The sequence below is a fragment of the Alosa pseudoharengus genome, unplaced genomic scaffold, assembly GCF_046254945.1.
Source record: "Alosa pseudoharengus isolate Yale_2024_CS ecotype anadromous, Long Island Sound unplaced genomic scaffold, YU_APseudo_1.1 YU_APseudo_1.1_scf_9, whole genome shotgun sequence".
In the NCBI taxonomy this organism is placed as follows: Eukaryota; Metazoa; Chordata; class Actinopteri; order Clupeiformes; family Clupeidae; genus Alosa; species Alosa pseudoharengus.
In genome coordinates, this window is record NW_027468881.1 from 41,490,307 (window position 1) to 41,506,618 (window position 16,312).

General features: G+C 44.6%; 2 protein-coding genes across 3 annotated transcripts; one reads left to right on the plus strand and one right to left on the minus strand.

The window, feature by feature from the left end:
* The first annotated feature begins 221 nt into the window (after positions 1–221).
* On the plus strand, positions 222–7,980 carry LOC143115235 (acidic mammalian chitinase-like). Of its 2 annotated transcripts, XM_076277203.1 has the most exons (12): positions 222–305; positions 2,183–2,256; positions 2,376–2,402; positions 3,164–3,368; positions 3,567–3,623; positions 4,638–4,803; positions 5,097–5,221; positions 5,354–5,477; positions 5,634–5,816; positions 6,317–6,433; positions 6,540–6,675; positions 7,158–7,980. In XM_076277203.1, exons 2-12 carry the CDS (start codon positions 2,232–2,234, stop codon positions 7,409–7,411), a joined length of 1,419 nt encoding a protein of 472 aa, XP_076133318.1. In that variant the 5' UTR covers positions 222–305; positions 2,183–2,231; the 3' UTR covers positions 7,412–7,980. The 2 variants fall into 2 exon arrangements, with proteins under 2 accessions (XP_076133318.1, XP_076133317.1); XM_076277202.1 differs by lacking the exon at positions 222–305 and having other exon boundaries at positions 2,165–2,256.
* A 3-nt stretch (positions 7,981–7,983) lies between these two features.
* Positions 7,984–16,024, minus strand: pm20d1.2 (peptidase M20 domain containing 1, tandem duplicate 2). The gene is made up of 13 exons (XM_076277201.1): positions 15,798–16,024; positions 15,439–15,525; positions 15,034–15,269; positions 14,838–14,924; positions 14,153–14,286; positions 12,869–12,988; positions 12,555–12,630; positions 11,745–11,806; positions 10,949–11,027; positions 10,777–10,848; positions 10,382–10,547; positions 10,068–10,167; positions 7,984–9,068 (listed from the first exon to the last, which is right to left on the minus strand). The coding sequence occupies exons 1-13, from the start codon at positions 16,015–16,017 to the stop codon at positions 8,939–8,941; spliced, it is 1,569 nt and encodes a 522-aa protein (XP_076133316.1). The 5' UTR covers positions 16,018–16,024; the 3' UTR covers positions 7,984–8,938.
* Between the last annotated feature and the right edge of the window lie 288 nt (positions 16,025–16,312).

Below are 16,312 nucleotides of genomic sequence, written 5' to 3' on the forward strand. Positions count from 1 at the left end.
TCATTGATCCATTCATTTTTCTGTTAGTCTGACACCTCCCAGGTTGCCAGATTGTGTATGAAATACACCCTACACATACACGATCACTTACTTTCAATTTCAACCGTTTTGTCACCTGGCAACCCAAAACCCAAATAAGGAAGTGGGTGCTGACTGCGCAGCCTGAGTCTCGTCGTAAGCGAGCGGGCTAGTTGAATAGCCTACTCCAGAACTAGCTGTTGTCAAATTGTTGGGAATGTAATTGATTGACTGGGAGATGACCTTGAAATACGGGAGATACCCAGGAAAAGCGGGAGTGTTGACAGGTATGGCATATGCCTATCGCTGTGGTCTCTCTCTCTATCGCTGTGGTCTCTCTCTCTATCACTGTGGTCTCTATCTATCACTGTGGTCTCTATCTATCACTGTGGTCTCTCTCTCTATCGCTGTGGTCTCTCTCTCTATCGCTGTGGTCTCTCTCTCTATCGCTGTGGTCTCTCTCTCTATCGCTGTGGTCTCTCTCTCTATCGCTGTGGTCTCTCTCTCTGCCTATTGCTGTGGTCTCTCTGTGTCTATCGCTGTAATCTCTCTCTGTGCCTTATCTGTAGTCTCTCTCTGTGCCTTATCTCTGTGCCTTATCTCTGTGCCTTATCTCACAAACTTCCCCCTGCCTCTGTACACTCACATTCTTTGTGTCAAAACTGTCTGTAGCAGGTTCCACCCACACATGCAGAGCATTTTCTACTGTCCACCCACACATGCAGAGCATTTTCTAAAGACCTATTGTCATTCGAATCTGGACACTGTGTCATCCTGGCAGGCCTCATTTAAGTTCCGACCCATCAGTCAGCTGATTGTTCTTTAGTTGCTTCCTGAAGTGAGTCTGTGGGCAAGCTGACCAGCCACACCAGTCCTTCCAGCCACACCAGTCTTTCTCCTCTTACGTGACACGAGCACAAACCCTTTAAGGCCAACCAGTCCAGCTCTTTTTCCTCTTACGTGACACGAGCACAAACCCTTTAAGGCCAACCAGTCCAGCTCTTTCTCCTCTTACGTGACACGAGCACAAAACCTTTAAGGCTAACCAGTCCTTCTCCTCTTCCTCTTACGTGACACCCTTTAAATGCTGTTATTTGACATGAGCACAAACCCTTTAAATGCTTACTCCCACTGATGATGAGATCCATAATACAAAACGTATTACACTGTCTTCTTTACTCACGTCCACTATATTGACTACAGGCATATTCTCTTCTCTAGATTCTAATGCTGCCACTGTGATGTAATCTTTTGACCAAGCTATTGTGGCATAAAGCTTTAAAGTGTCTCTTTGCTCTCCTCTGCCCTGGTTTTCTCCATCCTGTTCTCTCCCATTTCATCTTCCCCGACCTGGCTCCCTTGATATTGCTTTTAATGGAATTATGTCATAAACTAAAATGGTTACATCGCTTGCTTATCTCCCTGGCTGTTCCTCGGTCCCGCTGATGTTGGTCTGTTCTCACTGCCTTCAGTAGGTTACCTACTTCTAGAACCAAACACAGGATTAGGACTCTATTAAGTTGCCTAGGTTACCTACTTCTAGAACCAAACACAGGATTAGGACTCTATTAAGTTGCCTAGGTTACCTACTTCTAGAACCAAACACAGGATTAGGACTCTATTAAGTTGCCTAGGTTACCTACTGTACTTCTAGAACTAAACACGGGATTAGGACTCTATTAAGTTGCCTAGGTTACCTACTTCTAGAACTAAACACGGGATTAGGACTCTATTAAGTTGCCTTCAGTAGGTTACCTACTAGAACTAAACACAGGATTACGTACAAGTACAGAGACAACGAAATGCAGTTTGTGTCTAAGCAGTCACTGCAGTTGTGCCTCATATTTATTTGGGAGCATCTGTAGATGGTGCTCTTTTGTCTCCTTCGGTCGCATGTGCTTTTATAGGCCTGTGTGACGTGAATTAGTCAAGATCACAGTGTGAGTGCAGAGAGCACATGAACAAAGGAGTGATTATCATATGAAAGTGTGTATGTATGTAGGCCTAAGCATTACAACACAGTGGTGAAGAAATCTCTATATCCAGTCAGATGTGTGGGAGGGTGTGTATGTGTGTGGGGGTGTTAATCATTGTCATGGTACAGTACCTGCTCTGTCATTGGCTAGATCACAGTTCCCTTTTTCAAACCAGTAAACATTTTTAGGCAGGACTCAAGGGAACTGAATCCAGTCTGCTGAAGAAGTGACAACACAATGGACAAGCTAAATATCTGGACAGGTAAATAACTTTTTAAACTCAGATCCGATAAACAAACGTTTTTCTGAGTTCCAGTGCTCCACTGTCTAGCTGCACACTGTTAGCTCAGCGCTAACATCAATAATGTTTGTTCTTTACAGGGCTGGGGCTCCTGCTGTGTCATCTGGGTAAGTTTGTCAGCTGAGATTGAGAATGGCTTTCATTCAATGACTTGACCTTAGATTTACTTCCCATTGTTACGCAAGTACAGCAAACCTACTGCTTACACAAGTAAACAGGATGAGTGTTCAAGTAAACACAAGTAAACGGGATGAGTGTTCAAGTAAACACAAGTAAACAGGGGATGTTTGTGGGCAGCCGTGGCTGGATTTTGAGCAGCATGGATGGATTTCTCAGTTGAACTTTGAAAGATTGCTGTTCCAATTTGAAATGGTGTGCAGTGAGCTCTGAGGTAGAGTAAGTCATGCTTGACAGTCACTTGATCTGAATTCTGATGACAACACTCCCACAGCACACTTGTCTTATTACTTTTCTGTTGATGAAGCACTTCAGCATGGCTGTTTTATATTTGCCTATTGCAAGATATTGTGTTGGGATTTGTTCAAAGAAGCGTTGCCGGTTTGATCCCCGACCAGTAGGAAAAACGGGGGGGGGGGGGGAGTGCTTGAGCACAAAGCAGATTGTGTTGAACTGTGCAGCTAACTGTACCTCTGTCTGTAATCATGTGAAGCCCCAATGCGAGACTATGATTGGGTTTTGGCGATCTGGAAATTGGTTTTAATGGGAAGGTCTCCAGACGGACCTGCAGAGCAAATTCAAAGGTGCTAATCGGCTTGTCTGGGTTCACCCAGAATACTCTTCTGTAATCATTCCTTATTAGTGTTAATGTTTACTGCAGTGTGACGGATGTGAAATTATTGTCCATTAGGATGTGCAACTGACCTGGTGTGTTATTTCACCAACTGGTCCCAGTACCGACCAGCACCAGGAAAGTACCTCCCAGCAGATGTTGACCCCAACCTCTGCACCCATTTGATCTACGCCTTCTCTGTCATCAATGATGCCAATGAGCTGGCCACCTATGAGTGGAATGATGAGACCCTCTATCAGTCTTTCAATGGACTTAAAACAAGGTGTGTTTACTTGCACACAAAAAGGAGTCATTTATATGCCTGTGTCCATCCTCTCACTAATGCCACCATGCTGTAATCTGTTGTACTTTTGAATTCTACCATCCAGTAAAATGAAATGGAAAAAATAAATATTGATATTTTGTAAAAGGTAAAATTCTCTGAAACCACAACGATAAAACTTTTTTTGTCTAAAAACAGGAATCCCAATTTGAAAACACTTCTAGCTGTTGGTGGATGGAACTTTGGCGTAGCAAAGTGAGTTTTTGTCTCTCTTTTCTGATTTTTGTAGATCACACAAATGAAATGCGATCAATAAGCTTCCTAATAATGTATCATACAAATCATTGGAACCCAAGATGGAGAATATGCGGTGATAGTGTAGTGGTTAAAGGAAAATTCCGGTATTTAGCTGAGTCCCTTTTCTGGTTTGTTTTGGATGAACTAGAGTGGTGGACACCGAAATCTTGACTTTTCTGACTCGTTTTGAATCGCCTTTACTGCTTCAGAGTGGCTGCCTACAGGCATGCACAAACATGTTCTTAAAACAACCCTAAATGTTCGATTTCAAAACTGTGCAACGTTAAGGAGCTGGGCTAGCATGCAGTGGTAGCGTAGTGGCTAAGGAGCTGGGCTAGCATGCAGTAGTACTGTAGTGGCTAAGGAGCTGGGCTAGCATGCAGTAGTGGCTAGAGAGCTAGGCTAGCATGCAGTAGTGGTGTAGTGGCTAAGGAGCTGGGCTAGCGTGCAGTAGTAGTGTAGTGGCAAAGGAACTGGGCTAGCATGCAGTAGTAGCGTAGTGGTTCAGGAGCTGGGTAAGCATGCAGTAGTAGGGTAGTGGCTAAAGAGCAGGGCTAGCATGCAGAAGTAGTGTAGTGACTAAGGAGCTGGGCTAGCATGCAGTAGTAGTGTAGTGGTAAAGGAGCTGGGCTAGCATGCAGTAGTAGCGTAGTGGTTCAGGAGCTGGGTTAGCATGCAGTAGTAGTGTAGTGGCTAAGATGGGCTAGCATGCAGTAGTAGTGTAGTGGTTCAGGAGCTGGGTTAGCATGCAGTAGTAGTGTAGTGGCTAAGGAGCTGGGCTAGCATGCAGTGGTAGTGCGTAGTGGCTAAGGAGCTGGGCTAGCATGCAGTAGCCAGAAAAGTTCCTAATTCCTGGCTTGCACCATTGTGTCCTTAAGGACAATGGCCCTTGGGATCAGTAAGCTTCCTCAAAATAAGGACAATGACCCTTGTAATATAATTGACATATGTAAGCCGTTTATCTTTCCCCAGGTTCTCCAGTATGGTCTCAACACCGGCCAACAGGCAGAAATTCATCCAGTCCTCCATCACCTTCCTGCGGAGGCATGGCTTTGATGGGCTGGATTTGGACTGGGAGTACCCGGGGTCCAGGGGCAGCCCACCTGAGGACAAGCAGAGATTCACCCAGCTGTGTAAAGTAGGGGCATTGGGTTTACCCAGCTGTGTAAAGTAGAGGCATTGGGTTTACCCAGCGGTGTAAAGTAGAGGCATTGGGTTTACCCAGTTGTGTAAAGTAGGGGCATTGGGTTTACCCAGCTGTGTAAAGTAGGGGCATTGGGTTTACCCAGCTGTGTAAAGTAGGGGCATTGCGTTTATGACTTGCAACAGCACGTGGCATCCTCAAAGAGCTTCAAAGGCAAATAATGAGCCCTAGTTAAAGGAACTCTTCTGGGCTTCTCACTGTGTGTGTGTGTGTGTGTGTGTTGCAAGGAGCTCCTGGAAGCCTATGAAGAGGAGGGAAGAAACACTGGACGTCCACGACTGATGCTGACCGCAGCAGTGGCCGCTGGAAAGGACACGATCGATGCAGGCTATGAGATCGCTGAAATTTCTAAGTACGCATTTTTTGTTTTCTTTAAAAGTCATGTCAATCTTGGAAGATGTGTGAAATCTATTGTTTTTAGTTATAGCCATTATGTACAGATTTGTTATTAATTACAAATGACTGATGGTTGTGTGGATCACAGGCACCTGGACTTCATTAGTGTGATGACGTATGACTTCCATGGAACATGGGAGAGTTTCACTGGACATAACAGCCCATTGTTCAGGGGGTCAAAGGACACTGGAAATCTCATCTACTTCAACACGGTAAAATAACGTTTCTATTATATGACCACCAGAGCAGAGTGTGAATGTGTTCTCTGTCATGTGTACAGTCTGCTAGCATACACTAGTAAAGTCTTTGAGTCGACAGGTCTTGAAAAATGGAAGTCCGACATGGTTCCCCTCTGTTGTGTTGTCTAGAACTTTGGCATGACGTACTGGAAGGACCAGGGTGTACCTGCGGAGAAGCTCAGGATGGGGTTCCCCACCTACGGCCGAACGTTCCGCCTCTCATCCGCAGACACGGGGGTCGGAGCGGCAGCCAGCGGAGCCGCTTCTTCTGGAACCTACACCCGAGAAGCTGGCTTCTGGTCCTACTATGAGGTGTGTGCGGACTATTGGCTCCCAACTCCCCTCCATCCACAACAGATATCATAAACGCTGTAGAAACAAAGCGAAATCCACTGTCAAGGACGCCACCCACCCAACCCATGGTCTTTTCACCCTTCTTCCACCTGGCAGGCGATATAGGAGCAGGAACAGCTTATTTCCAGAGGCTGCAACACTACACCTCCTGTCTAGCATTTGCACTTTAGCTGTTTATTTGTTTACCTGTTTACTTTTTACTTCTGCACTGTTTACCTGTTTACATTGACTGCACTGCACTGTTTACCTGTTTACATTTACTCTTGCACTGTTTCATTAATGCCCTTGCACTGCTAACACCCAAAACTACACAACATTATACATCAACACGGTAAAATATTAGCCTGTTGGACAACAACCGAGTAGACATTTAACAGCTTAAGTGTTGTCTAGTTACTGGAAATTTCTCTACAATACCGTAAGTGATGACTAAATAAATAAGTACATTTCTCTTTCAGATTTGCACTTTCCTCCAAGGCACCAGTGTCCAGTGGATTGCAGATCAGAGAGTTCCCTACGCTGTTAAAGGGAGCGAGTGGGTGGGCTTTGACAACCGGGAGAGCTTTGAGACCAAGGTGCCATGTGTACTGCTGCATTGTGTCTACAGCAGGTGTAGTGAGCGGAGTCTAAATACGCCCAGTGCACAGAGCATTTGACTAACTGGGTTTCATCTCCCTGCAGGCCCACTACCTCCATCAGAACGGGTTTGGGGGAGCTATGGTTTGGGCTCTGGACCTAGATGACTTCACTGGGCAGTTCTGTGGACAGGGCAAATACCCACTGATCAGCCACCTAAAAACCCTTCTGATGAACAGCAGTAAGTCCATACAAATGATGACGTTTGTGCATATTATTTAGCCTCTTATAACAGTGCTGCTGAGGAATGTGTTTTGGACAAGCAATTCTGTCAATCATCAATACTGTAACTTAATCCAGCCTGAAAGAAGGAACGTTTGATTTTAAATGGGTCTGGATTTTAATCAGAATTTGGTTTGATTTCAAATGGTCTGGATTTTAATCAGAATTTGGTTTGATTTCAAATGTGTCTGAATCATAGACTGTCTAAAATAGGTCTGGATATGACTTGGTCAGAATGTGGTTTGCATTCCTCAGAGTTGATCCGTTTCTCTTTGTTTTGATGCTCAACTGTACTGTCATCAGTTAACCAACGGGACACAAACATGTTTACTTCACTGCATAACCAACGGGACACAAACATGTTTACTCCACTGCATAATGCAAAACTAAACAGAAAGTACTCACCTGTGCAGAACTTACAATCAGTTTCCTCTTTCTCAGCGTCACCTTCTGTCCCACCCAACACCGCTGCTCCGGGGAAACAGACCACAGCCAAACCCATTACCACGACCAATCAGAAAATCACCCCAGAAAAGCCGGATCAGGAGTTCTGCGTCGGTAAAGTCGACGGGCTTCATGTCAACCCAAAAGACAGAGGTACCTTCTACCAGTGCGTTCACGGCAGGACCTGGCTCCAAAACTGCCCTCCAACCCTGGTCTACAGAGAGTCCTGCAAGTGCTGTGACTGGCCATGAAGTGACCCGCTTTCACACAACCACTGATCAGATACCTCTGAAGAGTTCTTGTGCATTAGTTAACTTGTCTTCAACTTGTCTGCAAATCAACTAACAAGAAAGGTATTCGCCTTATTCACCCGGCGGCCAGAACGAGGCTAAAGGGTACACCTCAGTGCAGCAAATGGTGGTAATGCACTCCGTTTGTAAACTGCCAAAAAAAGCTCACTGAAAAAGAAGAAGGGTTCACTGGCCTGTTCTTCTTCTTCAGTTAGTTTTTTTTGAGTTTGCAAACGGAGTGCATTACCACCATCTGCTGGACTGAGGTATAATGGCAATTGTGCCCTTTAGCCTCGTTTTGGCCACCGGGTGAATAAGGCGAATTCTACAGTTTTGACTATCTCACTTTGCAATCGTTTAGATTCCCTTTTGATTAAATTTAACTGCTTTTGGCTAAAAAGAAATAATGAAAATAGAGAAAAAGAATGCTTAATACTTTATACAAATTATTCCATTATTAAAAGGAAATTACTTTCTGGCTATGAATCCTGTTTTGGGTATTTTTAATCATTAAACGACAATCTTTTCAATTGTATTTTTATTTATTCTCCAAATGGGAAAACTAGAGTTACAAAAATGGATTTGATAATTGGCAGCATTTACTGGACGTAAAACACATTAGAGATGATAGCCAGGTTTGGCATTCAAAGTAAAGGTGATTAACAGAAATGTGTGGCCTTGTACACTCATTAAAGTACCACTTGTAATAAAGTACCACAACTCATTCATTGAAGAAATGAAAACATAACATTAAACTTTCAACCTGAGGTGACTTCCAGTGGCACATCCAAACATCCATAACAGATCAACCATCAGTCCTTTCACACATTAGAGGAGGACGTTTCTTCACCGCCTCTTCAGATTCACAAAGGCCTACAGCAGATCTCACTCTTCACAACACAATCACACACATACTGCACATTGATTGGCCTGCTCATTCACAAGACAAGTCTATTTAGTTTGTTGTACCTTGGTCTGTGCCACTCAATCTCATGTTCTGCATTAGAATTGCAATAGCTATAAATCATCTACGTATTCACACTCAATCTCATGTTCTGCATTAGAATTGCAACAGCTATAAATCATCTACGTATTCACACTCAGTCAGTCATAGTGCAAGCAGGCTGCCAGGGTCCCTGTTCAGAGCAGAATATCCACTGTGCCATTCCACCACCATGTTGAGTATTGCTTTGCAAGAACCACATCAGATATTAGTCAAGTTCAATTCCAGCATAATTATTTGAAAAAGAAATCCTAGGTACAGACCACAGGAGGACCCACCATGTGTTTCTGTGTAGTGAAGAGCCAACTACAGACAGACTACCAACTGATCATCAAATACTGTCATACAGTAGAAAGACATTAATCATGCAGGGATGTGGTTGTGATGACGTGGCCTTGACTGAGAGGACAACACCAGTCTACAGCTTGCTGTGTCTTGTGAGACAGGATCAAGACGCTGAGGTCGGGACGGATAACAGTGGACCCTTAAAGCTCGTGTCCAGAGCTGTGAGGAGATGGGAGATCTCTGATGTCACAGTTTTGGAACAGTTTGATGTAGAACACAACAAGCTCCTCATAGTTCTTAGTGGATATCCTCTCATTCACACCGTGGAACCTGTAGGAGAGAGCAGGGGCCAATGTTGTTTGTTTACATAATAAGGAGAGAGCAGGGGCCAATGTTGTTTGTTTACATAATAAGGTGAGAGCAGGGGCCAATGTTGTTTGTTTACATAATAAGGTGAGAGCAGGGGCCAATGTTGTTTACATAATAAGGAGAGAGCAGGGGCCAATGTTATCTATCTATATAATAAAATTCTCTCAACAATTAATACAGAACAATATGTGTCAGTCACCCCCATTTATATTGCATCCGTTTATAATTCCACTCCTAATGGAGCACAAATATTCATAACCCAAAGGCTCCCAGGGAAATCCATGTAGGCCCCTCATATGCCAATGCAATGCCAACTAGACCCGGGGCAGCCATGGGCCTACTGGTTAGCACTTCGGACCTGTAACCGGAGGGTTGCCGGTTCGAACCCCGACCAGTAGGCACGGCTGAAGTGTCCTTGAGCAAGGCACCTAACTCCTCACTGCTCCCCGAGCGCCGCTGTTGATGCAGGCAGCTCACTGCGCCGGGATAATGTGTGCTTCACCTCACTGTGTGTTCACTGTGTGCTTAGTGTGTTTCACTAATTCACGGATTGGGATAAATGCAGAGACCAAATTTCCCTCACGGGATCAAAAGAGTATATATACTTATACTTATACTTAGACCCTTCTGATAGTTGCTTAAAGGTTGTATCATCGATTGTGGGGTAACGTCACATCTGTTGAAGTTCAAACAAAACAGAGAGCTAGCTCGCTACTCCCTCCCCCTCCCTCCCGTGCAATTGAAACTCTCCTACACGCGCACCTCGTCGTTGATTGCTTGGAACACTATTTATTTTGGTTTTGAGTGGTTGGTAGCACTGTTGCGGTCTATTGTTTTTGTGTACAGATCTCGGAGCCTAGGCTGCCTACAGAGACACGTTTTTTTGATGGCCTGCTTATGGGGCGGGGAGCTAGCGGATAGCAATGGATGAGTACAAGTGAATGTTAAAGACCTTATTACCTCTTCGGGTCACCTGGCTTGAACCATGTCGGAGCGAAGCGATAGATATCGTTGGTCAGCTCTGTGTAATGTCTGCTGTCCGTGTTTCCCACACAAATTCCTGCAGGTAGAGAGGTAGAGGGGGAGAGAGGTAGGTAGAGGGGGAGAGAGAGAGAGGGAGGTAGAGGGGGAGGGAAAGAGAGAATAAGGACCATTCAGAAGTTAATAGCCCAGTATGGGGCCACTTCAAACACACCTCTGCTCTTGTGGACGCACACTCAGTCCACTCCACACGAGCGCGCTGCTATCCAGGGTCAGAGGTCACAGGCGCTCACCTGGAGCGATGGTGACCTGTGGAAACAGCTCCAGCACGGTCTTCTTGATGATCTGGTACCCAAACGCCTGGGCACTGTAGGAGCTCATGGGCAGGGGGTCGAACCCGGTCAGGAGGGAAATCTTCACTCGCTCATCCGCCACCGTGGACTCTATAATGTCCAGCACCTGGACCAAGTGAGAGAGTGCAGCTAACTAGACAACAAAACCAATCTCATCAAATCAAAATCATGAAATCAATCTCTTCTGTCTATTACTCTGTCATCCATCCATCCATACATCTATCCATTTATTCATTCATTCATTTGCTGAAAGCAAACTTTCTATATGCTGCACATAACATTTGGTGCTCTAGTGCGCGTCCACAGATAAGCCCTTTGTACGCTTGACCTCTGACCTCTTTCAAAGTCTGCGCCGAGTGAATGCGGAAGTTGACGATGGCCTCAGCGTAGGAAGGGAGAACATTGACCTGCAGAGCAGAGGAGGCCAAACGGATTCAGCATTCTAGTTCTCTAGAGACTAGAAAAAAGTGTAAAACTCCGATACAATGGCAATACAGTGCGTTTCACCTTCACACCAGAATTAAACATGGTGATGGCCGTTGTTGTCCGTACGAAGGCATTTGTGTCGGGGCTTCTCTCCATTACTCTGTATATTCAGACAAAACACAACGTTAATATTCAAACAATATGAGCTCTCTTGTGTGTCCACCATCCTGACCAATGTGGAAGTGCCAAAACCTTTTTCCTCTTATTTGCCAACACTAACACATTATTACACAGCGTGGTGTTTTACAACTCTGTACACATGTAAGGGACACACCCAACACTAACACATTATTACACAGCGCGGTGTTTTACAACTCTGTACACATGTAAGGGACACACCCAACACTAACACATTATTACACAGCGCGGTGTGTTGAAAGTTGTTTTTGAACTCTGTACACGTGTAAGAACATGCCCTCTGACCAGCACTCTGGTCCATCTGCGTCCCACTGTTTACTCTGCACATATGACCTTTAATGGCATCAGTTTGGCTGCATGCGTAGGGGCCGGCAGTAGTGGGACTAACCCCTTTGTGTATGGTTGCACAACTTAGGTACAAGTGAGATACATGAGAATTCTACAGTAGTGATTCGATGATACATGAGAATTCTACAGTAGTGATCCGATGATACATGAGAATTCTACAGTAGTGATCCCAGTAGTGATCCGATGATACATGAGAATTCTACAGTAGTGATCCCAGTAGTGATCCGATGATACATGAGAATTCTACAGTAGTGATCCGCTGATACATGAGAATTCTACAGTAGTGATCCGATGATACATGAGAATTCTACAGTAGTGATCCGATTCCTACCTGCTCAGCAGTGGTGTGAACAGCCAGAGATTGGACATGATAAACCTGAGGGGAAGACCAAACTACGGAGCAACAGAAACATAAAGCAAAGGTCAATGTGCAGAAAACCATTATTTCCTCTCATAAAACAGTTAAAGGTCAATGTGTATGAATGTGTAGAAAACCATTATTTCCTCTCATAAAACAGTTAAAGGTCAATGTGTATGAATGTGTAGAAAACCATTATTTCATCTCATAAAACAGTTAAAGGTCAATGTGTATGAATGTGTAGAAAACCATTATTTCATCTCATAAAACAGTTAAAGGTCAATGTGTATGAATGTGTAGAAAACCATTATTTCATCTCATAAAACAGTTAAAGGTCAATGTGTATGAATGTGTAGAAAACCATTATTTCATCTCATAAAACAGTTAAAGGTCAATGTGTATGAATGTGTAGAAAACCATTATTTCATCTCATAAAACAGTTAAAGGTCAATGTGTATGAATGTGTAGAAAACCATTATTTCATCTCATAAAACAGTTAAAGGTCAATGTGTATGAATGTGCAGAAAACCATTATTTCATCTCATAAAACAGTTAAAGGTCAATGTGTATGAATGTGTAGAAAACCATTATTTCATCTCATAAAACAGTTAAAGGTCAATGTGTATGAATGTGCAGAAAACCATTATTTCATCTCATAAAACAGTTAAAGGTCAATGTGTATGAATGTGTATAAAACCATTATTTCATCTCATAAAACAGTTGCATAACTGGTCCTATTGAAATATATGGCAATTTGGGGAAGACAAGCCGTGGGGCCTTTACACTGTGAGCCAGGTGCTCAAATGTTCCTCGTTCAGGACCTAAGCCAAAGAGTCTGGGCATTGGGTTATCTTCTAGCCTGCAACAGGAACACATAGACCAGCATGGCTCTTAGTTCAGCTGGTCCTCATTTCAAATCCTCTATAAAGTCAAAAAGTCTGTTGTTGGAGTTTACAGTCATGATTACGATTCTGCTGTGGCATCAAACTGTCTAACTTCCCAATTTCCAAGTCTAAAAACATGCAGGTCTATAAATTATGAAAAAAAGTCTGACACATTTACTCAGTTTTCCACACATTCTTCAAGTCCTCTCTTACCGTTTGACGGCAGCAGCAAGGATGCCAATACTGCCCTCTGCTGGAGGCATGGAGGAGTGTCCAGGAGTGGTGGTGACGCTCAGCTTCACTGTGGCTTGGCCCTTCTCACTGATCCCAATCCTTCACACGCACACGGTCCAGCACAGGTCCACACGCCCACATGTACACACAGACATACGCATATGTACGTTTAAACACATATACACACAGACATATGCTTGTGTACGTTTAAACACATGGAAATAATAACACACAGACATATGCATATGTACGTTTAAACACATAGACATATGCACATGTACGTTTGAACACATAGACATATGCACATGTACGTTTGAACACATAGACATATGCACATGTACGTTTGAACACATAGACATATGCACATGTACGTTTGAACACATAGACATATGCACATGTACGTTTAAACACATAGACATAATAAACTAACTCTGTGTACATGAGCAACAGCACAAGAGACAAGCTTTTCCCAATAAGCAGTTAGAGAGCAGAAGCCGAGGGAAGATGTAGGCCAACACATGAGTGTGTTAGCAAGTGCATAAGAAGAAAGCACAGATGGTGTGAGGAGGAGGATGGTGTGAGGAGGATGATGGTGTGAGGAGGAGGATGGTGTGGGGAAGAAGAAAGCACAGGTGGTGTGAGGAAGATGATGGTGTGAGGAGGATGGTGTGAGGAAGAGGATGGTGTGAGGAGGAGGATGGTGTGAGGAAGAAGAAAGCACAGATGGTGTGCGGAGGAGGATGGTGTGAGGAAGAAGAAAGCACAGGTGGTGTGAGGAGGAGGATGGTGTGAAGAGGATGGTGTGAGGAAGAAGAAAGCACAGATGGTGTGAGGAGGATGGTGTGAGGAAGAGGATGGTGTGAGGAGGAGGATGGTGTGAGGAAGAAGAAAGCACAGGTGGTGTGAGGAAGATGATGGTGTGAGGAGGATGGTGTGAGGAAGAGGATGGTGTGAGGAGGAGGATGGTGTGAGGAAGAAGAAAGCACAGATGGTGTGAGGAGGAGGATGGTGTGAGGAAGAAGAAAGCACAGGTGGTGTGAGGAGAAGGATGGTGTGAAGAGGATGGTGTGAGGAAGAAGAAAGCACAGATGGTGTGAGGAGGATGGTGTGAGGAGGAGGATGGTGTGAGGAAGAGGATGGTGTGAGGAGGAGGATGGTGTGAGGAAGAAGAAAGCACAGGTGGTGTGAGGAAGATGATGGTGTGAGGAGGATGGTGTGAGGAAGAGGATGGTGTGAGGAAGACGGCTGCTTTGTTGTACGCACAGGGCGGCAGGTCCGTGCAGGCCGCTGATGATGCCGTCCAGCACGGCGAGGCCCTCGTCCAGCACGAACTCCAGCTCGACGCCGCGCTCCTTCAGTGCGTTCACGATGTTCACCGCACCCTGCAGGCCGCTCACCTGAGACAAGGCCAGGGCAAGCCGGTCAGCCTTACAACTACACATCCTGCCAGACCAGACGGATTTCATAGTAGCAACGTACTCCCACTATACGTGGACCGGACAGGAGTCGGTCAAGTCGGGTGTCATGCAGTGCAGAATTGGTGGTGTGCAGTTAGCCCTGTGTGTGTTTTTCAGTGTATATAAGTGTGCAGTTAGCCCTGTGTTTTTCAGTGTATATAAGTGTGCAGTTAGCCCTGTGTGTGTTTTTCAGCATATGTGTATAAGTGTGCAGTTAGCCCTGTGTGTGTTTTTCAGCATATGTGTATAAGTGTGCAGTTAGCCCTGTGTGTGTTTTTCAGCATATGTATATAAGTGTGCAGTTAGCCCTGTGTGTGTTTTTCAGCATATGTATATAAGTGTGCAGTTAGCCCTGTGTGTGTTTTTCAGCATATGTATATAAGTGTGCAGTTAGCCCTGTGTGTGTTTTTCAGCATATGTGTATGTGGTGTGCTTCCAGTCTCCACAGTATCATCATTTGCCGTTGAGGAGTCACAACAGTATGGCCTCACCTCTTCATCATGTCCGAGGCCAACGTAGAAGCCCCGTCGCGGCATATAACCCCTCGCTAGAAGGAATTCCAGGGCCTCAAGAATCCCCTACCAGAAAGAAGTCACATGGTCAGGTCAGAGTTTGGGAACAGAAGAATAGCTCATACAGATCAACACAGAATGACAAGAAAACTACAAATGTCTCTGGCTCCCCCACCATGACAGATTGCTTATTATCAATGGTCCCTCGGCCATAGATGAACCCATCAATCTCTTTGGCAGAGAAGGGAGGGGCATCCCAGCCCTCGCTCTCATTGGCTGGCACTACGTCAATGTGGGCAAGCAGCATGTACGGCACCAGAGAGAGGTCGGTCCCGGGCACCCAGAAAAGGTGGCTGTAGTCTCCCACGACTTCATGCAAAACCAGATGTGAGGAAAACAATGTAGGGAACGCTACAGGGGCAGAAAAACACAGCGTGTTCACAAGAATTAAACGCAGGGTCCAGGAAGTCGGCAACGTATGATAAGATGTAACCAGATCATCACTTCATTGCAACACTCTCTGTAACACGATCAGTATTTTAGCGTGTGCAAGGTGTTCTGAATAGTCTAGAGGAGGCACCTTTTCTCATCAGCCGATAGAACTCTTCAAGTGCAGTGGTGTTGAGGTTAGTTTCCGAATATGATACGGTGGGGATCCGAATCGCCTCTACAGTGACACATGAGAAACAGGAGGAAGACACATAATTGCCAAATGCATTAGAACCAGTAAAATTTACGTCGCAGCAAATACAATACAATGTGGTACCAGCACAGAGCTAAAGGCTGTTAAATGCAGGGTCTTCACGTGATTTGAAAGATAACGAGATTGCCTTACATTTCCGGGGATCAGTATTGGCAATCAATACATTTTCTCCAAAATGAATATGTTGTCACTTTGGCCATATTTTGGAAGACGCTTGCACAGCAAACTTAGCCTACCTTTGAAATTGGAAATGAGCCGCTGCCTGTATTCACTGGTTATATTAGGGGAGATATGTTCCGTTTTCTCCCACCGTGCCAGCTTCAACCCAGTATTCACATCTAACGAAATTGTCCTCACCGTAGCCACGAGAATTATGACTGTGAAAACGAACAATAAACTCAAGAAAACAACTTTCAAGAGCCTCGTAATTCGCAGCCTCACGCTTTGGCCTGTCATTTTTCAATTCTGAATGACAGTGAATTGTTTACCAGATAAGCCGACGCGTCATGATGCACGGGCGCCACCTGCCGCGTTGGAATGGATGTCATCGTCATGGCTTGTTCAAAAGGGTCGCTTGCCTTTTTATGGTTATAATATAATTATGATTACGGGATTTGGCAGACGCTTTTGTCTAAAGCGACATCCAAATAACAACATAGCGCTCATTCATTACACAACCATTAAAAACGGATACACAGATACTTTTTGCAAATACTTTATTAAGGACAATAATCAACATCAACAATAATAA